Source organism: Vombatus ursinus, unplaced genomic scaffold (assembly GCF_900497805.2).
Source record: "Vombatus ursinus unplaced genomic scaffold, bare-nosed wombat genome assembly UNPS02007284.1, whole genome shotgun sequence".
Lineage (NCBI taxonomy): Eukaryota > Metazoa > Chordata > Mammalia > Diprotodontia > Vombatidae > Vombatus > Vombatus ursinus.
In genome coordinates this window covers 17,906,793-17,930,363 of record NW_020947062.1, presented here as the reverse complement: position 1 = coordinate 17,930,363, position 23,571 = coordinate 17,906,793, and the positions used below count along the sequence as shown (strand labels likewise).

At 37.2% G+C, this 23,571-nt stretch overlaps 1 protein-coding gene across 3 annotated transcripts in view; it reads right to left on the bottom strand.

Moving 5' to 3' along the window:
- Positions 1–6,284: 6,284 nt before the first annotated feature.
- Positions 6,285–23,571, bottom strand: part of FNIP1 (folliculin interacting protein 1) — a 142,671-nt gene continuing 125,384 nt past the window's right edge. For 2 of the 3 annotated variants that reach the window (XM_027849150.1, XM_027849151.1), the window contains 6 exons: positions 19,262–19,431; positions 14,687–16,106; positions 13,472–13,640; positions 10,761–10,958; positions 10,530–10,645; positions 6,285–9,096 (listed from right to left, as the gene is read on the bottom strand). In XM_027849150.1, coding sequence (XP_027704951.1) covers positions 9,018–9,096; positions 10,530–10,645; positions 10,761–10,958; positions 13,472–13,640; positions 14,687–16,106; positions 19,262–19,431 — 2,152 coding nt within the window. In that variant the 3' untranslated portion in view covers positions 6,285–9,017. Of the gene's footprint in view, positions 9,097–10,529; positions 10,646–10,760; positions 10,959–13,471; positions 13,641–14,686; positions 16,107–19,261; positions 19,432–23,571 lie in introns of those variants that run through there. The other variant, XM_027849152.1, reaches the window with a different exon arrangement.

Here is a 23,571-nt window from a genome sequence, read left to right as displayed (position 1 = left end):
CTTGAGTTCAAATCTGGCCTCAGACACTTACCAGCTGTGTGATCCTGGGTGAGTCACTTAACTCTGCTTGTTTCTTCATCTGTAAAATGAGCTGCAGCAGATTTCAGAAAAACTTGGAAAGACTTACATGAACTGATGCTGAGTGAAGTGGGCAAAAGCAAGAGAACACTGTACAAATGTAACAGCAACATTGTGCAATGACCAATTTTGATAGATTTAGCTCTTCTCAGCAATGCAATCAGTGATCTAAGACAATTGCAAAAGACTGAAGATGGAAAATGCTATCCACATCCAGAGAAAGAATGGTGGAATCTGAATGCAGATTGAAGCATACAATTTTGCCTTTTTTTTCTTTTTTGTGGTTTTTCCCTTTGGTTCTGATTCTTCTTTACAACATGACTAATGTGGAAATATGTTTAATATAATTGTACACGTATAGCCTATATAAGATTACATGCTGTCTTAAGGAAGAAGGAAGGGAGGGAGAGGGAAAAAATTAGAACTCAAAATCTTGTAAAAGTGAATGTTGAAAGCTAAAAATAAATAAATAAAAATTTAAAAAATGAGCTGGAGAAGGAAATGGCATACCACTCCAGTATCTTTGCCAAGAAAACTCCAAAAGTGGTCATCAAAAGTTGGACATGACTGAAAAATGACTAAACAATAACAACATATTATATTATTATTCTTGTGGAGAAGAAGAAGCCATTTGGATTAAAGAAATATACAATCACATAGAGTCAGAACTGGTTGGATGCCAGACTCAAACACCTATTAATGGTTCACTGTCAGCATGGCAGGTCTCCAGTGGAATTACCATGAGATCTGTACTTTTTAACATTTTTATCAGTGATTTGAAGGCATAAGTGATATGTCCATCAAATTTGCAGATGACACAAAGCTGAGAGGGATGGCTAATACTGGATGATAGGCAAGGACTCAAAATGATCTTGACAGACTAGAACAAGAGTTGGCAAATTATGGTCAGAGAGCCATATTTGATCCACTGTCTGTTTTTGTAAACCCAAGCTGAGAATAGTTTTTTCTATATTTAAAAACAATAAAACTTTATTTTAAAAAAATGGGAAAAAACCATTCTTAGCTTGACAGCTGTGTAAAAACAGGACACAGGATAAATTTGGCCCCTGGACTGCAGTTTGCTGATCCCCTGGGTTAGAGCATTGGGCTTAATCTAACAAGATTAAATTTGGTAGGGATAAATGCAAAGTTTACACATTGGTAAAAAGAAAAGGTGTCACAAGTATAAGATGGCAGAGACATAGTTAGATAGCAGTTGTTATGGAAAATATCTAGGGGTTTTAGTGGATGGCAACCTCAACATGAGTGAATAGTATGATGTGGCATCCCAAAAAAGCTAATGAGATCTTGGGTTGCATTAAGAGGGAAACAGACTCTAAGAACAGAGGTGATAGTCACACTGCAGTCTACCCTGGTGTTGGAGACAAATCTAATGCCAGCACTTCCTTAGCTTATGTTTGATGTTGGTTTGAAGTGAGGCACTCAAAACTCATTGAAAAGTTAACAAAAGGAGGTTTATTTTACCTTAACACAGCAAGGATATACAGCAAGAATACAGTGGCACTTTGTTTCTCTGGAAGTGCCCACCCCACCTCCTCCTTCCCCCTCCCCCCGTCTTCCCCAGCTCATTTCCATGTGGAAATTGATATGGTCATCAGATAGTGAAGGACATGATGATTCACAAGGTCTTTAGAAATCCACCAAATCTGACCAGCCCAGACTCCATGTGGTTGGATCTTTTTATGCCTTTTAGAGAAAAGGAAGCTGGGGTTAATCAGGTTCTGCAGATAGCTTTGTTGGTTGGTTGTTGTCTTTTGTACTGGAAGAGGACCAAAATGACATCACTATGATGGGGTCAAGGAACATCATGTCCAACTACGGCTGATTGGACCAATATGACCTCAGAAGGCTCTACCACAGGTTGGGCATAAATAGTTCATATGAACATTTGGGATGGAGATGTCTCTAAATTTGCACATCTCAGATTTCTTTTGAGCTACTGCAATTCTGCTTTGCTCATAGAGCACAATGCCTTCTCTGATGTGGGCATGCCATGCTGGGCAGTGCCTCCCATGGCTCACAATCAGAGAGACCTTGAGAGTGTCCCTGTATCACTTCTTACCTCCTTGTGAGTGCTTGCCTTGTGTGAGTTCTCATAAAATAGTCTTTTAGGCAAAATGTACATTTGGCATTCAGAGAACAAAGTTGTGCTCTCTGCAGTAGAGTTTAAATGCTTGGCAGTTCAACTTGAAAAAGGACCTCAGTGTCCTATACCTTATCTTTCCAGATGATCTTCAGAATCTTCTTAAGACAATTGAAATGAAGCAATTCAGTTTCCTGGTATGGTGCTAGTATACTGTCCAAGGTTTCAGAGGCATACAGCAATGGGGTCACTACAATGGCTCTGTAGACCTTCAGTTTGGTAAGCAGTCTAATACCTCTTCTCTCCCCTTTTCTTTTGGGGCTTCCCAAAGACTAAGATAGCTTTGGCAATGAGTGTATCAACTTCATTATCTATGTGGATATCCCTAGAAAGTATACTGCCAAGGTGAGGGAACTTATCCATAGTATTCAAAACTTGTCCATTGGCTGTAACCAATGGTTCCAAGTACAGATCGTGTGTTTCTGGCTGGTGGAGAACCTATGTTTTCTTGGTGTTAATTGTTCGGCCAAAATTAGCAAGAGCACAGTCATATTCTGTTGTTATCTCGGCCTCAGAGGCTGCACTGAGTGTACACTTTAGTCTTGGCATGTAGCCTTTTCAAGTTAAATAATTGACTGTCAGTGGGGTAGCTGGCCTTGATGACATTTCTGTCCTCATTGAAGGCATCTGACATTGTTGAAAATATCATGCTAAAAAAGAAAAAGCATGGGAGTAGGTATATAGCCATGTGTCACTTGATTGGTGACTGAGAAAATGCAAGAGCACCGTCCATTATCCAGAACCTGTGCAAAGATGTTGTGGAAATGGCATACAATATTGATGAATTTCTCTGGGCAGCCAAATTTTGCCATGATCTTCCATAAGCCCTTATAACTGACTATTAAAGACCTTGGTCAGATTGATGAATATGGTGTATAGACCTCTGTTTTGTTCCTGGCATTTTTCCTAGAGTTGTCAGGCAGCAAATGCCATACTGACAGTTCCTTGGCCTTTTCTGAAGCCATACTGGCTCTCAGGTAGATGACCATCTTTCAGGTGAAGGATCAGCATGCCAAGGAAGACTCTGGCAAGAATCTTGCCAGTAATGGCTAAGAAAGAGACCCCTTTGTCATTGTCACAAGATAACCTATTTCCTTTTCCTTTGGAGAGATAGACAATGGAAGGATCCTTGAACTCTTGGGGGACAATCTCCTCTTGTCATATAACCTGGAAGATTTCCACCAGTTTTTGTATGAGCAGTGGATTCCCTGCCTTGGAAGTCTCAGCTGGAATAGAATCAGCATCAGACTCCTTGCCACATGAGAGAAGTCTAATGGCTTTCAAATACTCTTCTTCATTGAAAATTCAGCTAGAGAAGGATTGACTTCAACCTAAGGTAAACGTTTAATGGCTTCAGTATTGGTCAATGATGGTCTGTTGAGAACACTATGGAACTGTTCAGCCCATCTCTCCAGGAACATGTGCTTATCACTAATCAATGTGGCTCCATCAGCACTGAATAGTTGAGATGCACCCTAAGTCTTTGGCTCATAAGTAGCCTTCAGGGAGTCATAAAAGCACTTTTGATTGTTACTATTAGTATAAAACTAACTTTCCTTTGCCTTCTTACCGAGCCAAGAATTCTGCATCTCTCTAACCTTTGCTTGCACTTCACTTTTAAAAGATGGAGTTAAATGATGGCTTCTTAGAAACAGATGAACTATCCTGCTGGTAAACCCTGAGAAGTTCTCGATTTTCATTTAGCAGCTTTTGAATTTCCCTATCATTTTTGTCAAATCAATCCTGATGTTTGTGAGGATTCTGGCCCAGATGAGTAAACGCAGTGCCGTACACCAAATCTCTGAAAGCTGCCCACTCCTTTTCTGCTCCACTGTTGCCAACTATATGTTGGCTCAGTTTTTCCTCCAAGTTAGCAACAAACTGTTCATGATGGGAGAAGCACTCTAATATGTTAACATTAAGTCTTCTGGTAGTCATTTTGCCTTGGGGCCTCTTATTTTTGTTGAATGCAAATGTTTAGTTTGGAAAGGATAAGTGTGTCATTGGTTCAGTACTCTGTTCCACACATCGCCTTCATTATTCTCACATCCTATCTGTCCTCCTTACAATGACATAATTTATTAAATGCCAATGTTTGCTGCGAGGGTGCATCCATGAAGTTCTATTGCATTTAGGTAAACAGAAAATAGTGTTGGTGATGAGGTCACAAGAGGTACAAGTCTTCAGTGACTGTTGCTGTTTCTGAATGCATTCCTTCCCAGGACTTTCTACCATGTCTGATAGCCTGTGGCTATTCTGGCACTAAAGTCAATTAAAGTTTTTTTTTTCCTTCCCCAACCAGACTCTGTTTTGGGGAGGGGTGGAGCTTGAAAAGGTGGGGCATAGAGTTTGGGCTCCTGAATTACAAACTTTTCTCTGTTCAGCATCTTTTCTTTCAAGCTCTCCCCTCTTCCCAGTCTCCCTATTACTGTCAAGGGCCCTACCATTCCCCCAGTCTCTCAAGCTCACAACCTATTGTTATCCTTGACTCTTCACTCTCACTTACTCCACCTATCTAATCTGTTGCCAAATCCTGTCATTTCTACCTTCACAACATCTCTTGGATAACAGTGTCCCCTTCTCTTCTCTGACACAGCCATCCTCCTGGTGCAGGACCTCCTCACCTAACCCTTAGAGTACTGCAGCAATCTGCTAGTTGGTGTTCCTTCTTCCAAGTCTTTACCCACTCCAGTCCATCTGTCACTCATCTGTCAGTGATCTTCCTGAAGCACAGGTTTGATAATGTTCCCGCCCCATCCTGGGATGAGGGTGGGGGAGCGGGAGCCTGTCCCTTCAGATCAACTCCAATGGCTCCCTATTATCTCTAGGATCAAGTATAAAATCCTCTGTTTGACTTTAAAAACCATTCACAACCTACCCCTTCCTACCTTGCTAGGCTTATATTTTACTCCATTCCATGTACTCTATGATTTGGTGACACCTCCTTGCTTTTCGTCATGCATGACACTGCATCTCCCAGCTCTTTTTATTGGCTGTCCCCTATACCTGGAATAATCTTCATCCTTGTTTCTGCCTCCTGGTTTTCCTTTTCTTAGCCCAAATGCTACCTTTACAAGTGTCCCCATAACGGCTGGTGCTTTCTACCTGAGATTGCTTCTAATTTACTCAGTCTACTATTCCATTCTACCATTTCTCAAATTTTTCTTCTTATATTAGAATTTCCACTTCATCTTACTCATTATCAATGCTTGGTGCATCTGCATATAGATATTTGAGGCTATAAGTTTTATTCCTGGCTTCTTTCTTGGATTTTTTCTTGTGAATTACTGAATGTCCATGACATTTTTTCCTTTCTCTATTTGTATGAACTACCTTATTTAGTTTGGCAGATATAAGTAGGCAGATTTCTACCTCCTCCTTCCCCTTTTTACTTTAAAGTCCTTTTGACTTGATTTGTACTTAGTACAAGGTCCTTGGCTAAGTGCCTATAATTACTATATTTTAAGCTGTAGTCCTGCAATCAGGGGTTCCTTTAATTCACTTTTTCCTAAACTATGTTCCTGGTGATGGGTTCCATGAAAATTTTCAAAACTAGCAATATTTTCCTTTCTAAAATGTTAATAAGGAAATTATGTATGTATTTAAAATACCTATGAAATGTGATCTTTTTTTAAAGTAAGGAAAATACTTTGCTCCATAATTCCCCCGTTTGTCCTTTGGCCCAGAATTTTTCCATAGTCATTGTCAAATGTATGAGTCAATGAAGTATCTGTGACCTATATAGTACATCAGTTTATACTTGATGAGTCCATGAAATGGGCACATTTCCACAGAGCTTGAAGTTCCATGAATATTGAGGTATGGCTAGAGGGGATGGTTTTTTTTTGTTGTTGTTATCATGACTTTCATCATAAAAGTTTTGTTTTGTTTTAAGACCTGGCTTCAAAAGTTAGCTTAGACAATATGTCTTTTCTAAATCATGGCATCCAAAATAGTACATAAAATACCAAGAGATAATGAGATTTTAAAATCATTGCATGTCACCTCATAGCATATACATAAAAGAGACAAAATCAGTGAATGAATTGACATACGTATTTATTGCACAAATTTCCCCTAAAATTGGGAATGGTTATTATAATACAAGTGCACAGTTGAGAAATATATACAAAACAAGAAACAACCAGTATGTACATCTGACCCAGTATTTTACACAAACCACTATCTAAATAATTTAGATAAAGCAGAAAATTGTCATAAAACACTCATCAGAACAGAGAAAAGTATGCAATGTGTAAAATCCAGGTTTTATTCACTTTTTGTGTTGAGCATCCCAGTGTTTGTTGATTGGAACAAAAATAAATCTGTTTGAGTACATGTTTAGTGCACTTAACATTTTCATCCTTAAATTTAAGACATTTTCGTAAAGGAGGAGAATATTTAAAATCAAAAAAAGATTAATTTATATACAAAAAGAAAAAAATTTAAGTCAATAATACTATATGTTAAAGATCCCTTTTTCATTTGTTACAGCAAACAGGTTTCTGTATGTACCATGTTTCATATGTATCATGAAATTTCTGGCGGGCTAAAAATCTTTCCCACATTCATCAAAGTGGTCACATTGAAAGCAGAAAAGGAAGTATCTGACATCGTCCAATGAGCAGAAAGCTTAGTTCTTCAGCCTTCAGTAAGGAAAGAAGAATTAGGACTGGGTAACAGCAGTTACAGAAAGTTCATTTACTGTATTTAGATATCTAAGGGGACCAAAAATTTCTTTGAAGGACTGGAAGTCTTTTTCTCCAGCAAAACTTCCCTTTTCAAGAAATAGTAGAAAGAATGTGGGCCTTCCATTTCTTACTTCAACATCAAATTTCCCAAGCACTCAAATTCCTGAGGTTCAACATATGTGGATTAGTTCATTTCTATTAAGAATTCAGAAACAAAACACTATCTATCTGGTGTATCTTTTAGTGCCACAATAAAAACTGTCACCAAAAAGGGGAAAATATGTACCAAGTCCACAATTGCATTTCTTTTCCATATTCTGAATTCCAGCAAACCAGTTTGAGTCCAGTCAGTTTTCCAACATGCAGTGGAGAACAGAATTCAGTTAACAGATGTAATAAGAAAAAGAAGCCAAAAGGAAAAGAATTTTTGCTCCAATGCCATTTTAGCAACTATGACATCCAAGGGTTCTCAAATTGGTGAGGAGAGAGTTTCCAGTCACACTAGCTAGGTAAGCACCTAGCCCAGCAATCAATTATGCACTCTAATGCCATCAAAACAGGTTATTTTCTTAGTTTAATTGAATATCTCTATCATACATAAAAGATCCAAGGCAAAATATGCTAAATAAACAAGGTAAAAGCACTTTGCCAATCACACCACCACATTTTGCAAATTAGGGAGCAAGATGGATATGAAAAGCATGAATGGACTGATTATTAGACAACTGATGTATTTAGTAATTCGATAAGCTAGGATGGCTCACGATTGTTTAGATAAGCAGTTAACTATAGTGAATGTTGTAGAGAAAAACACAAACCAACCTCATCCACAACTTTGATGATACTTTGTTAGACAAGTAAAGAAAAGACTACAATGTAGTATTCAATTAAACTGAGGTAGTAGAACATGTTGGAAATTTTATCCACCCACCTACTCTATTTACATTACATACAAGAGTTTGGTTCCATATTAGCTTTTCTTATACATAACACATCTACAGTATATACAGAGATATGACAGATGAATAACTGAAATCTTGGGAAACCCAGAATGACTTTAAGAGCTGTGGATGAGTACCACTATAGCACAAAAGAAATTAAAGTATTTGCTGGGTTCATATGAAAAGAGAAAACCTTTTTTACCTGAGCATTTTAAAAGATTACAGCTTTACTTTTGCCAATGCTTTGGTGCATTTGATCTCTTTTCATACCATTTTCTCACTAGCTGTGGATATAGGGAAGCAGAAAGAGCCTGTACTTACCAACAAAATAAAAAGGTATCAAGTTATATACTCTTGCTATTTTGGGAACCCATACTCTTCAGTCTTAAAGATAAATATTGGCTTCATCTCTCTATTTTAAAGTGTGAGACAAAAGTATCACTGTAAAGCAAGATGTCAACTTTATTGACAATTAATATTAGTTAAAACACAAGAAATAAAGGTCATGTTTACCAATCTTATCTGTTTTCCTTCCTTAGCCCTTTTAGGAAACCAAGAGATATTTATATGTACATTTGTGCATATGATATACACAGGCTCACATGTTTTTCTCAGTTCTATGTCATAAACAAGCATTATGAGAAATAGCTCCAAGTTAGCTATTCTCTTAAAGAAAATTTACAAGATGCTCCAAATTGGTGTACCTTAAGAGTTTAGATTTAAAAATGAACTTTGACATCTGTGCTACTGAATAATAACAATGAGTCACAAGGCAGCTGCTTCAATCTCATATTTCAATCTGTTTAAGTTATGGGAACATTACGATGATCATCTGAATATTTGTACTTTTTATCTGTACGCTGCGATCACCTTTATAGAAAATGCCATGAGTTTGTTCCAGACTCCCTCTTTTCACTATTATTTATCCTGTTTCATGTTCAATTTTTAAAACAAAAAAACTAAGTCAAAAAAGTCGTAAGATGTTTGTAGAATGTGTAATCCAGGAGTCCCAGTCAGCTCCACCAAAGGATCAGTCAGTTCCAATGCCTTAGGAAGAAGTTGGCACAAATATATACCTTTTGTGCCTACCTCCTTTGCTTATGCTTAACTTTATCCAAGTTAATGTCTTATTTTGCAGGCATTTCAAAGGAGAATCTGGGCAACATATGGAGAATGAGTACTAGCTACAGCTGCCAGAAGAGGGAGGTCACTGGATTCAATCCTAAAACGAAGAAAAGATATCATAGATTCCCTTTAAAATCAAGCATATTGTTGTGTGTTACTCTGTATAATGCCTATTGTATGTAGGAGATCTATGCACGTGGTGAAGAAATTGTGCTCAATATACTGCCTCAGAAGTTATCTAAAGAACTCACAATACTTTTGAACTGAGACCTGAAGTATGTAGGATAAGAAACAGCACATTGCAAGGGATATCAGGATCTCAAGACATGACAGTATATTAACAAGGAGGGAAATTAAATCAGAGGGACCACAGAATTAGAAGGATAAAACAAATTTGGTGATAACTATCACTGATTTGTAGTTTATTCATTCTGAAGTCCAAGAAGCTGGATGCAAGACCCAGGGGGCCTTTTTTGTTCTGAGTTATACAAGTGAGAATTTTCTAGAAGCCTTCTTATTACCTAACACATGTATTTCAGAACAACTCAGGAAGGGAATGGATACAAGCATGTGTCTGTGACAGAAAATAGCCTCTTTTGAGGCCTCAGAAAGTAATTGTTATTCTTTAAGCTAAGATTTTATTTAATAACTCACCATACTCTAACCATGTTTTCAACCTAGAATGAAGACATGAGGGTCAGGGCCAACAACTTTCAGAGCAGCTGAGGCCATTAGGGATATGACTTTACACTGCAGACAATAAGGTTTACTAATACCAAAGCATAACCTTCAAGTATAGTGAAAGCCAACTCCACGGAATAGAGAGAGTGGCAGGGACCTGAGCAATAAGGTACAGAAAGACTGATAAACAAGGATTCAGCTCAATTCAACCACATATTGAACTAAACATATGGAGAGGTAGTACAGCAGAGGAGATAGAGAGCTGGTCTTGGAAGCAAGAAAGCCTGGATTCGTGTCCTTCCTCTTAACACATAATGGCTGTTTGACACTAGTTAAGTCACTCAATCTCTCACTGAGAGGCAACTCTCTTAAGAGCATACATTACATGTAGGGTGCTGATCTGTACTGAGGTTAGGGATTTCCGCATCTGGGGGTTCCCTATATCAATGAAAGCACAGGTCCAGTGCCTATCCCTATTCTTATCACTATCTAAGCACTTCTCTTGAAAGTCAGTATGGCAGAATGGATAGAGAGGAAGTTTCAGAGCCAAGAAAACCAGTTCAAGTCAGGCCTCTGACACATACTAACTGTGTAACAGGTCATTTGACATTCAGCACCTCCAAGTTGTAGTACATTTTCAGATCAGTGTTGGCAAAGCCAGTGTCCTCCCTAGGAGTTCCCTACACTAAAGAAATAACAGGTCCTGATCATTCTCCAATTATCCCCCCTCTGTCCCCACCTCACACCCCTATCCCATTAAAGTTCTTATCTCACCCCAAAGAAAAGAGATGAGGAAGTGAAGGCAGAAAGCAAACCTATATAAGCTAGTGTAGAACTCTGTGAACATACCCTAGCACCAGGCCCAGCTCTTTGACATGGACTCGCATCTGTCCCTTCAGATATTCAGAGAGCATTTTGCTTTTGAAATAGAGCTCTTGCAGCCGATCTTCCAGGTGCATGACACACTATGGTATGGCCAAAGAGAAAGAGTAAACAAAGCATGAAAAAAGGTTTCCAAACTCTTATCTCTGGGAAGCTCAAAAATGTAATTATTAAGGCTAAGTAGAACTTCATACTTACAAAATTTGGAGATAAATTATGCTTGTAAAGCTGTAGAGTGGAATGAAGCAAATTGGAGACAAGACTAGAAACTAAAACTTCCTTTCCCAGCTTATTATCTGTTATTCGTCTCTGGCTACTGGCTACTTGTACAGTCCACTTATCCATGTCTGCAATAATACAAACAGCTTCTGCTATGGGTTCATCCAACACTGGATGCTAGAAACAAACAAAAATTCATAAAAAGATAAGATACCCCATGGACAATTACAGTGAAATGAGTGGAAGAGAAACTCCAGAGAAAAAGAAATCATCTGTATTCATTCAGCTACTACTAAAGGACCATTATACAAAAAAAAGTTTTGGAACCAATGGTCTCTTGTAAGTAACTCAAAATGCCAAATTTTCTGGCAAGTCTATTATAAAAAGTCTTCATGTAATCTTTCAATAGTTCCATCCTTTAATCAAAAGTACATAGGACATTTTACAAATTTAACTTTCACTGTTAAACAGAGAATAATATTGGCTCTCTCTCATGCCACTACATGAAAGTATATCTGACATCATGAAAATACTACAAAATGAAAGATGACTAACAAAGGCAACCAAAATGCTTTGGTCTGAATACTCCAAACTAACTGCTCCGCTGGAAGGGCACTGTGCTTAAGACCAAGAGGAAGCGTATCTCCCCTATCTTCTCTAGAGCTCTCTTCAGGAGGGCTACTGATAGCAAGTTCTGGCACATTTTCAGAATCAGTACTTATTCAAGACAAAGATATTTCCCATTGTGGTGGAAATCCTGGACACTTTTAAAACAATGTCAAATTTTTATTATGTGATCACTCAGGACTTCTTTTAAAAACTGAGTTTTTAATGTAGGATATTTTTATTTATTTCAGTTTAATAGGGGGCAAAATACCCCTGTCAATGTGTGAGAGAAAAACCATGAGTGAAAATAAATCCTGATGCAAACTTCTCCAGGATTAAGCCAGAATTACTGCATTTTTAATGGAAACAGAAGGATAAATGTTACTAAAATATTCCAGTGAAATAAGAGATTGTCACCAGACAGAATACCTTCAGGAAAAAAGCTGGGAACCTTGATAAATTAATTCATTTAACCTCCTAGGAGGTTAACTACCCCAAAGCAAGCAATATCAATATTAAAGTTAATGTGTGGGCTGGTTTTGTGAAACATTATTTTGTTCCAATGGTCATTAACTGTTTTGGGAATGATCCTCAAAGCTTAATATTCAGAAGATATGTGGCTCACACTTAAAAAAAATCCCAAAAACTTGAAGTAAAATTCCATAAAGACATTTCTGGTAAGCAGAAGCAAAACGATCCTGAATTAATAATGACTTAGGACAAAGAGAGGAAATTAATTATGAAAAACATATTTATACTGAAAGCCTAAATTCCCAAGTTTTCATTCAAAACTTTGAGCCATGTAGAAATCCCTATATATAGTAAAAATTCCAACAAAACTAAAATGACAATAATCATTTCTTTCCTCATACCCAATGTTGCCCCCAATCTTTTTCAAAATACTTTCTAGTAACCTTTGAATATACTATAAGCACATGACTATATATTTATCCAAATAAAAATGGGTCTGATTTAGTTTACTGAAGATAGTACATTAATAGTGATGGATGTACTACTTTGAAAACAGTACCTAAACGTTAAATGTATTGAAGAACCAGGAGAGGGAGCTCTATATCAAACTGAGGTTCACTTTCATTGTTGCCAAAAGCAAGTGCTAAAGACTAAGACTCTATTATTCATAGAGCAATTGAGATTTCTTTTCCCACTCAGGAAAATTTTGATCCAGTAAGTTTTTCTGATGAGATTCTAAAATTTCTATTAAAACAGCACTGGGGCTGAATTATAGTCTCACAGGTGTCAAACTCACAGCCCTGGCTGGAAAAGGATCCAGATTATAATGTAACTAAGGAATGTTTAACAAAATAAACAAAAATACAATACGATATGGAAAACTGTAATTTGCAGTTTTCTAAGTCAATATGCAACCCACAGGGATCTGTTTCTATTTGAGTTTGATACCATTGGTCTTAGGAATTTTCCTTTACTACAAAGTGCCTAGCACAGTAGAAGGAACTCAGTAACTTTTTGATACAACTGATTAAATTACTTCAAGGATTAACAGCATTTACATTTAAACATGCTGGTGTAGATTTGTATATTTTTATTTTTTAAAAAGGTATCATTGTGTGCTGTAAATAGTTCCGGACTTGGAGGCAAAAGAATTGGGCTTTTGCACTGTCTTGGATACATACAAGCTGTTTGACCATGTTTTAAAGTCATTAAACCCTAAGAAGCCTCAATTTCCTCATTTGCAAATAGGTATTACTTGTACTCCCTTTCTCACAGTGTTAATTTGATTAGAACACTGTAGAAATCCTTCCTTAAAGTACAGTAGAAAACAATTAGTAATCTTCTTTATTCTGTAATCAAAAGTCCAGTTTTCTGATGGGCAACTGGCAAGATCTAGCCCATTCACCCTCATTCCCTCATTAACATGGTCAGCCATTTGTTCTCCACTCAATTTTTACTGCAGATCTAAAAAGCAGGTTCATAGTTTCAGGTATTCTACATAAGTCTCACCTGAGGTTAGACCTTTCACATAATTTTTGCTTCTGCTGGATAATGTAACTGAAAAATAACATTTGCTTTATTTGGATAGTCGTATTTTGAGTATAATAAGTTACCTGCACAGCATGGGACAGGTCTGATACTAAACACTGCCGAAGTTTGTCATCATTTCCTATTCCTTGCAAAACAAAATCAGGTACATAAGATGAACAGTAGCTACCTAGCAAGGACCTTCCAAAATTGGCAATGCTGGGCTTGACAGAGCTCACTTCAATTAATTTTGACCTGAAAGAAAGGTCCAAAACAGGCATGTCTAATTAGGAATACTACACACATTTTACAGTTAAACAAAAACTAAAGTTTTACTAGTCCTTGTTTTCTAACACCATCATTTTCCATTATATATAATGTGTATATGTATGTGTGTATATATGTATGTGTATATTCATTAAAGCAAAATAATCACTATTTTAAGTATAATTTATGAACTCACTGTGGCCACAAGGAAGAAGAGTTCAGGCTGCTTTTTGGTAAACATTAGTATGAGTTTCTATGAATATAATAATAGCAGCTTACATAAGAATAGCACTTTAAGGTCTACAAAATGCCTTACACATTCATCATCCTCATTTCATCTTTACAACAACTACAGCAGAAGTGTTAATCCGTTTGTTATAGATGAGAGATTCAAGGAGGTCACATGAACAACAAACGGTACAGCCAAGACTCAAACCCAGATTTTCTGTCTTAAATCCAGTGCACTGTCCATTACATCACACACATTGCCCCATACAAATTGCACTTTACCGGCAGTTGCCACATATTTCTAACATGTGCAACTGAACGGAATGGCCAATATCAGGAAGCTAAAAAGTCAGAATCCCAACAGTTTCTCCTCTCAATCTTTGTTTTCCTCCTGCCTCTGACCCAAAGCAGTCTTTCTAGCTGCTAGCCTCAGTCACACTTATTTTTAGAGATGAACCAACAATCTGTTTCCTGGCAGGTTGGGAGGCAGTGGGAAAAGCATAAGATGTAGAGTCAGAAGACCTGAAGTTAAGTCCTGGCTATGTCACTTTACCTATGTGAAGGAGCCTCAGTTACTCTATCTTTAAAATGGGGCTTAAAAATACCCAACTATATCACAAGACTGTTATGAGAAAAGTGCTTTGTAAACTGTAAAAGCACTATAAAAATGTTAAATGTTAGGTTATCATCCACTTTACTCTCTAGTCATATTCTTGTTCTACTCACTGATTCTACCCCATAACATCTGCATGTGTGTATATCTGCAGAATTTTGCAGGATTTTGACATTAAAAGTTCCCCACTTACCCAGGAAAGGGTATTTCATCTTCTTCTGCCCAGTCTTCTCGGTCTCCTCCAAAATAGTTACTGCTCTGTCTGGTCATATCATGACCAGCATCTTCACTCTCACTGTCACCAAGGGCACTATCTGAACTTTCATTTCTTGGAATGTCCCATTCATTTCCTACAGCAATTTTTCTCTCTGAGTTCTCTTTGTCCCCATGGGGGACATGAATAGACTTTGTATCTCTTTGGTCCTGCTTAGGAAAGCAGGTTTTACATGAATCCTGGTGTACAGATTCCATAAATGTACAAAATTCACTGGGCTGTTTGTTATTCTTGGTACACAGTCTTTTAGAAAAATCTAATATATTGCTCTGGTGTTCTAAAATGTCTGTGCTTGTTTTAATTGGAACATCATCAATAGTCCTGGTTTCGATTGAGTCATCATTAAAATATTCATCAAATAAACTCATGTTCTCCAGATTTGAATGATTCCAATTTGGAAGCGCTCTGGCAACTCTGGGAAACATTTCATGGACTCCAGGATCCCTGATTTGGTCCTTAACCAAAAGCTTAGTTTCATGATGCTCAGCAGCAGTCATTCTTTTCTCCTTTGTTGGTTTGATGTGATGCCTTATGATTTGATCCACAACAGCCTGACTTCTGATTTCTGTGTCTGAATCAGGTGACATGGAATCTCCAATTAGAAAAGTGACCTTTGTCTGTGAAGCATCACAAGAAAATGTAGTAGGCATGAGCTTATCTGGGGGTTTCTTTTCCACTGCTATGCCTGTTGATCTCATCCCATTGCCTGACTGGCTGCCTGAGTCCAGTGATTCCTCACTTCTCCAGGTTTCTACTGCTGGTTCCAGTCCCGAGTCTGCCAACACACATTTGTCTGTTGGAGCAGATCCTGTGCGAACTACGGTCTCTAACTTGGTGTCAAGGCAAGTTCGCAATTTATCTCTGTACTGCTTAATGTCAACAGCATTTTCTTGGCAGCCAGAAGGAGAAATTATCCTGCACTCATCTGATGAGGCTTCCAGTAGCTGCTGAGAACTGCCTTGAACATTTCTCTCTTGTTGTGAAACACTCTCTATATTTTGTACAACAAATGGGCATTTGCAATGTTTACAGTCACAATGAGGAGCCTCTGTTTCTTCTGAATCTCTAAAGAGCAAACTGCTTTTGTTCCTGTGCATTGTGACAAGCACATATTCAGATTCCTCGACTTCCCCTTTTTCTAAGGTTGTGGTAATAATTGTTCCTGGCATGACTATGGCTTCATCTTCTCCATTTTCTAAGAGATGGGTCTCTTGAAGTTCAGAGCATCTTATGAAATAGGTAAGAAAATAAAGCAGCCTCTGGACCATGTCTTGTCTTTTGCCAACCACTACTGTCCTTGCTAATCTTACCGGAGAGCCAATTGCTCCATATAAGTCTCCTGCAATGGAAGAATCAGTTAATAAGCATTCCTCTACTTTCACAACATGCTTATAGCAATGTCAGCACTAAGTTAACCAAGTTAGTTTCCTAAGTTACCAATTTTATGGTATTTAAGTCTAATCTTTGACTGATCATTTATAAGAGGCTTTTAAAAATGGCAAATGAGTGGTTCTCTCTCTCCCTTTTTTTTGGCAATTGGGGTTAAGTGACTTGCCCAGGGTCACACAGCTAGTAAGTGTCAAGTGTTTGGTCTGAGGCCACATTTGAACTCAGGTCCTCCTGACTTCAGGGCCAGTGCTTTATCCATTGAGCCACCTAGCTGCCCCCAAATGAGTGATTCTCTATGCAGACAAATGGTATAAGCCAAAATTTAGGAAACTGGTCTTAATTCCATGGAGAAGAACCAGGGTAACAGAGCGCTGGCAAATCAGCCACATTGCTGCTCCAACTCTGAAGTGACAGAAAGTAAGGATGAGGCTAATTCTCTTTACCTGGTTGGCCCAAAAATCTCTCAAGATTTCTGATGACTCAAAAATTCCTATCTCCAGTTCCCATATTTTTCCTGAGTCCAGGTCCCAATAACCAGAAAGCTACTGGTCCTCGCTTAACCTCCCAGTATAGTCTCTCTGAAGATCACAGGGGGCAGAAATAGGAAGACATGCTCATTAAAGAAGTAGAAATGAAAGAAGGCGGCTGAGTTCAGGTGGTTGGGCTCTCTTATGTTTTGGTTCCTTGCTGAACCTAGGCAACCATACCACCTAGGTAATCATACCACCAAAGTAAAAACAGAGCAACTGGGCCTCTCGACCAGCTTTCCATAGTTGTGCTGCATAGGTATTGTAGATAATATCAGACCACAACAATGGAAAACACATAACAAGACATAAAGACACAATGAGGGAGTTGACTACAACAAAGCCATGGATTTAATTCTAATATATAGAGATTCTGCAAATTGACAGATTATGAGCTTATAAAACATTATAAAGAAACATGTTTGAAAAAGAAAAAAACCCTTACTGGGATAAAATGAAATATACTGGTGTATGGTCTTAATTAGCATTCTCTCTTCTCTTCTGTAGCTTTTCCAGTATGATTTTTCAGCTTATTATATATTTAAAAATTACTCTGCTAAAATGATTAACACAAACACCTTTTTTCTTTCACTAATGAAATTTCTTGGTTTTAAAATTAAGGCATACAAACAAAATTAAATGGACGAAGGACTCTAAGATGCCTTGAAGCTATCTTCACTAAACAGAGCACCTTGATGAAGCCTTCCCTTGAGCACCAAGATTCCTTCGAGGTCATACCACCCACTGATGATTAGCTGCAATTATCAGTGAAGTTTTACCTCCTTCCCTCTCTCTACTCTTACCCTTTTATGTGGCCACTCTAGCCAGCCCAGGCTTTCAAGTGAGTTACTAAATGGGCAAGGGAGGCAGCTACCAAACTAAGGTTAATTCTAAATGATGTAAGTTTCTTGTCACAAGCATGCTGATGGTTCAGTGTAGATTATGAAAGTTATTTTAAGAATTTATATTGAACAGAAAAAAATATACATACATATACACACACATACATATATATACAGATATGCCTACTATGTCAGAGGCACTGTAGGGAGATACAAATGATAATAATCAATGGAACCAAATGTAAACTGGCTCAGTAGCAATCGGGAACTTAAAGGGTTTCCCCTTTAAAAGGGACAGACAGAGAAGGGTGGAGGAAATAAGGAAGATGCATACTTAGAATGGCATTTTTGTTTGGGTATTAATGTTTCAGAGATCCCTTACCTTAAACCACCTCATCTCTTTCCTGAGCTTTAGTCCCCTAATTTTCAATTGCACACAAATATCTCCACTTGGACACAAATGATTTCTTAAAATCAATATGTGCCAAATTTATCACCTCCCTGCCACAAACCTGACTTTTTCCACCAACACCTCTATTTCTATTGATGGCACCACCATTCTATCAGTCTATCAGGACTAAAACTTTCAAGTCATCTTCAACTTTTTTCTCTCTTTCTAACCACAAATCACTTACCACATTTTGTGATTCCATATCAACATTATCCCTTCCATTTATTTCCTTCATCTTCATGTACACAACCATCACCTTAGTTCAAGTGCTTGTCACTTTCTCCCGCCCGTTCCAATTTGCAAAAATATCCTTCATAATGTATGTGTCTTATCTAGCTCAAAAACCTTTGTCCAATTTCTCATAGGACAAAATGCAAAATTCTTACCTTGCCCTCCATAATCTGCCCCTAATCTAGAACACAGTATAGTAGAAAGAACAATGGATTTTGGGGCCGCTAGGTGGCGCAATGGATAGAGTACCGGCCCTGAAGTCAGAAGGACCTCGAGTTTAAATCCGACCTCAGACCAAACACCTGACACTTACTAGCTGTGTGACCTTGGGCAAGTCACTTAACCCCAACTGCCTTAAAAAAAAAAAAAAAAGAACAATGGATTTGGAGCTAAAGGGCTCGGAGTCAAATCATGCTCTGCTACTTGCTAGCTGTATAATTCAGGACAAATGGTTCACTGACTCAGGCTTCAGTTTCCTCATCTGTAAAATGAAGGAGTAGGACTAGATGATCCAGTCCCTTCCAGTTTTAAAACTTATGACCACCTTTCTACTCTCAAATCACACTAGTCCACTTCAGGTATTCTACAATAAGCCAAACTGAACTAACTGTTCTCTGGTGCCATTTACCATATCCATGCATTTGTATATGTCAAATGCCATGCTTGTAATGAATTTGTACCTCCTATCTTCCTGCTGAAATCTTTTTCTTCCTCCAAGGCTCAGTCTAAGTGCTATCTTCTCAATGAAACATTTCCCTGACTCCCATAGCAGAAAGTGATTTCTCCTTTGTTCCCATCACATTCTATAAGAAGGGGTACATGTCATGTATACATGTCACTGTGTACATGTCATATCCCTTCTATTAGATTTTAAGTTTTCTGCAAGCAGGTACTACGCCATTTTTTTTTTGTTTTTACATGCCCAATATGTAGCACAGTGCCTTGCACACTATAGGAACATAACAAATGTTAAGTCAAATGTTTCTGCTGTGAAATGACCAAAAAAGATGTACATATAATTATGGCATTGTGTCAAGATTCTCTGAAGACATACCTAGTTGTGCCCACAGTGGGTTATAGGGATGAGTCTTTGCCAGCATATCCACACTCTGAGAGGAATGTTTTTCTAAAAATATTTTTATAGGTGGTTGTCCATTAGGCATGACTGTTGGGACCCAGGCAAGATGATTGGTCAGGACTGCTGTAAGGAGAGCTGGCAAGAATCTGAAAGGTAAAATCAATGTATCAATTTCTATCCTCTGACCATACGATAATGGAAAGTAAAGTATGTATATATATATGAAGAATAAAGGTTATAAATATAAAGAATAAAGATTATAAATAAATATCATACAGAATTAGCTAGCAGCTACAAAAGAGATCCTTCAGATACAACATTTCTGAGTTGGATATTACCTTAAAATATGTTGTGGGTTGCAAATATTTTTAAGAGATATTGAAATAGAGAATGTCTTTGGCATAAAATATAAACTCTTCTGTTTAGCTTTGAAGCCCTTTACAATCTGGCCCCAACCTTTCTTTCCAGCCTTACTGGATATTATTCTTCCTATCACACTACGTGATCCACCAAACTGGCCTTCTCTGTTCCTCACACATGACATTCCACCTTCTATTTCTGTACCTTTACAATGGGCTGAACTGTATATCTAGAATGTACTTCTTCTTTACCTCTACCTCCAACCTTGTCAAAGAAAGTTGTGCTTCCTTTAAAGCACAGCAAAAGCACAATTTTCTACATAAAGCCTTTCCTGTGAGTCCTTCTAACTGCATGTTCTTAAAATTCCTTATATTTGACTACTTCCTATTTATTCATATCTACGTTGTATATACTTACATATGTATTTGTCCCCTACCTCAGAATGTAAATTCGTTGTAAGGATTGTGTTTCATTTTTTGTATTTGTATACCCAGCACCTAGCATAGCATTTGGCATATAGCATATGTTTAATATATTCTTACTGATTAATTTTGCTACTTTTTGCCTAGTGAGTGTGGCTATATTGACCTGTTGTGCTGGTCTATCAGTTTGCCTACTCTGGAGAGGAAATGACATACGAGACGGTGTAGGGGCCAACAGAATTAAATAACTGCTACTTGGGGAAGAATAGGTATGGTATATTTCCTTCTATTCTTTTAAAACCCACTCCTACACCTCCACCTTTTTCAGGTAGCCTGCACCATGGACTTGGGTGCCTTTTCTCTGACAGTGGAGAAAGATCTTCTTCAATGTCAAGTTTGCTCTTCCTCTGACACAGGGCAGAGAAGTGTCTGGTGTAGAGAAGTAGGTACTTTTAGAGGTAAAGTAACCTCTTCAGATCCAGAGTACCATTTACTGTTGTTATTCAGTCATTCAGTTGTGTCCAACTCTTTGTGACTCCATGGACCATATCGTCCATGGGATTTTCTTGGAAAAGATATTTGAATGGTTTGCTGTTCCCTTCTTCAGTGGATTAAGGCAAACAGAGGTTAAGTGACTTGCCCAAGATCACACAGCTAGGCCAGATATGAACTCAGGGATCTTCCTGACTCCAGTACCAATACTCTATCCACTGAGCCTTCTAGATGCCCAGCATTTACTATCCTAATGCATTAAACAGATCACAGAATTAGAAGCTTATTTCTTCATTTTTTAACACTCAGAAATGTTTAAATTCAACGTTACCATCTCTGGTAGAATGAATAAATATTGCTTCCAAACAAGTATATCATATGTGGTGCTAATGGGTTTCTTTACTTTTTTGGGGAAAGTTAGTAGAAGGAGTTATGTGTTTTCTTCACTCAAGACAGTAGGCAAAATTGTAGGAAAGATGATTTTTTTCATTTCAATGCTTTTATAAGCCAGCTAATCCAATTTTATACTGTAGATTACCTTAAAATAAATGTTTGTGTTCAACTGATGTTGAAAGTACACTAAGCATGTAGTCCTATTGAACCTATGTTATTAAAAACTAACACATGCCTTATTCAGAAGGTGAAGATTTCTTTTAGCAAACCTTTAAGGCTTAAAGTTTAAAAAAATGTATGATGAAGGAAATCACTGCTGAAGATAAGGTGCTATGGGAGCAGTGATAGTGAGAAAATCAAATTGATTCTGATTCCATTTTGTAATTGATCCTATTCTGTATCACCAACAACATGCTGTAAAATTGCCTAACTCACTTTTTTTTTTGTCTTTGAATTAAGTTCAGAAGTCCAGTTTTCCTCTTTAAGTTTAAAAGTGTAGTTGTCCTACAAATCACAAATTCAAAGAAATATATTATCTCTATAAATCTTACTACTCATGTACACTAAAGGGAGATGTATTATCTTGCTAACAAGTCTTGCAAGATGCAAGTGAGTGCTAGGAAGTTTGTTATCTCAGCAACATTGGCTGTCTGGTCTATTAACGCTGTGGACACTAACTAGCTATGTAGAGGGACACTACGAATGAGCTTCCCATAGCAACAAGATGGAAGGAGGGGTTGTTGCTAGCCCTGCATTCCTGATTTCTATCCAATCATATGTTTTCCATCATCTATGACACTTTAGACTTGGTAACCAATCATATTATTTTCCATCTGCTATGTATCCTCTTCTTTGTTCTCTTTTCCCAAAACTATATGAAAGCTAGTAAGCCCCACCTCATGGTCTTTTGTCTGACTGAGAGACCCCTTTTATTGGTAACTGCTAGCCTTACCAATAAATTGAATGTTCTTGGAACTTTGTGTTTTAGTTTACCTTAATTTCAATCACAACAATAAGCATGCACTAGACTACTTACTATGCAAAAGGAACTTCCTGACATATTGATTCTTGAAGCACATTTAAGAATTGCAATTTTATACAAATTATCACATATAATCTAAAAAAAGTGCTTCAAATCATTAGCAATCAGACAATGTTAAGTAAAATAACTGTAGGATATTATCTCACACCCATCAAAATGGCAAAGATGGCAAAAAAAATTAGAAAATTTTGATGTTGATAGAGATAAGAGAGTACAGGTGCTGCTGGTGAGACTCTGAAATGGTGTGACTATTATGGATAACAATTTGAAATTATGCAAGAAAAGTTAAAACACTGTTCATAGCCTTTGAGTCAGAAATCAAGTACTGGGTTTTTATCTCTAGGAAGTTACTAACAACAAGAAAAGATCAAAGTACAAGGAAATATCACAGCATTACTATTTGTTAACAGAAAAAAAAAGGAAATAAACTTTGTGTCCAACAACTAAGAGACAGCCAAAAATATTGTGGTACATGAATGTAATGGAATAGTGCTGTAATACAAGAAATGATGGATAAGAATTCAAATAACTATGAAGTAAAGCAGAACGATCAAAGCAGAACAAAGAGAATATGCGCACTTCAAACTACAAAAAGCAATTTTAAATAGCAACAAAATCCAAATCTACTTATGAAGAATACATACATCAATCCTTTTAAGAAACCAGAAAAATACTTAAGTGTAGTGCTGCATGTATAGTAAGTTGCAATCACCCTTCTGTGTTGTTTTGCTTAACTTCTGGGGAGCTTGTATTGTGGAGAATTCGACTGGGTGAATGCTGTGGGTGTGTGGGTTATGTTGAAACAAATTTTATGAACAAAATATAGAATTGCAGTTTTTATTTGGAGGCTTTCTGATGGGGATAAAGAACTATACAAACTTAAAAAATACTTTTAACTCTAATGGTAGAGTGAAGAATGAACACTGGATAATAAAATTCTCATGTTTACTGAAAAGGATCACTCAGTCAACTGAATATGTACTATGAGACGTGTTAATAAACGCCTTCCTGATATTATTGGTAGTATTTATATTACTCTTAATGTAGTCAATGTTATCTAATCCCTAGGCATCTATATGCCTATGTGTTACATGAAGCTCTACAGAAATTTTAAGGAAGGACTGAAGCAAGGGGAAGAAAATTTGATACTTTGATATAAAAGGAAACAGGCAAAAGAAGGGAAGAAATATGCATATCAGTTGGTCCAGAGAGGTAACAGAAAAAAAAATTCAAGGAATAACTTTATTCCTTGGCGGAATAGAAAAACAACCCTTAAAAATAAGTTGAATATTAACAGATGTAATTATGACAATAACAAAAAAACATAAATAGCATTTTATTCCAGGAAAAATAATTTCATGATTTTCTCTCAGGCGTTCAAGTGATACTGCCCATTAATAAACTGTCTAATTAACGGAAATATATTATTTTGAATTGCAAACTTATATGGTCTATTTAAGCAAAATCATTTCTTATACCTACAAAGGGGATATTACTTCTCAATCACTCATTTGGATTACGGGATTTGGTAGAAAGAAAGAAAGAAAGAAAGAAAGAAAGAAAGAAAGAAAGAAAGA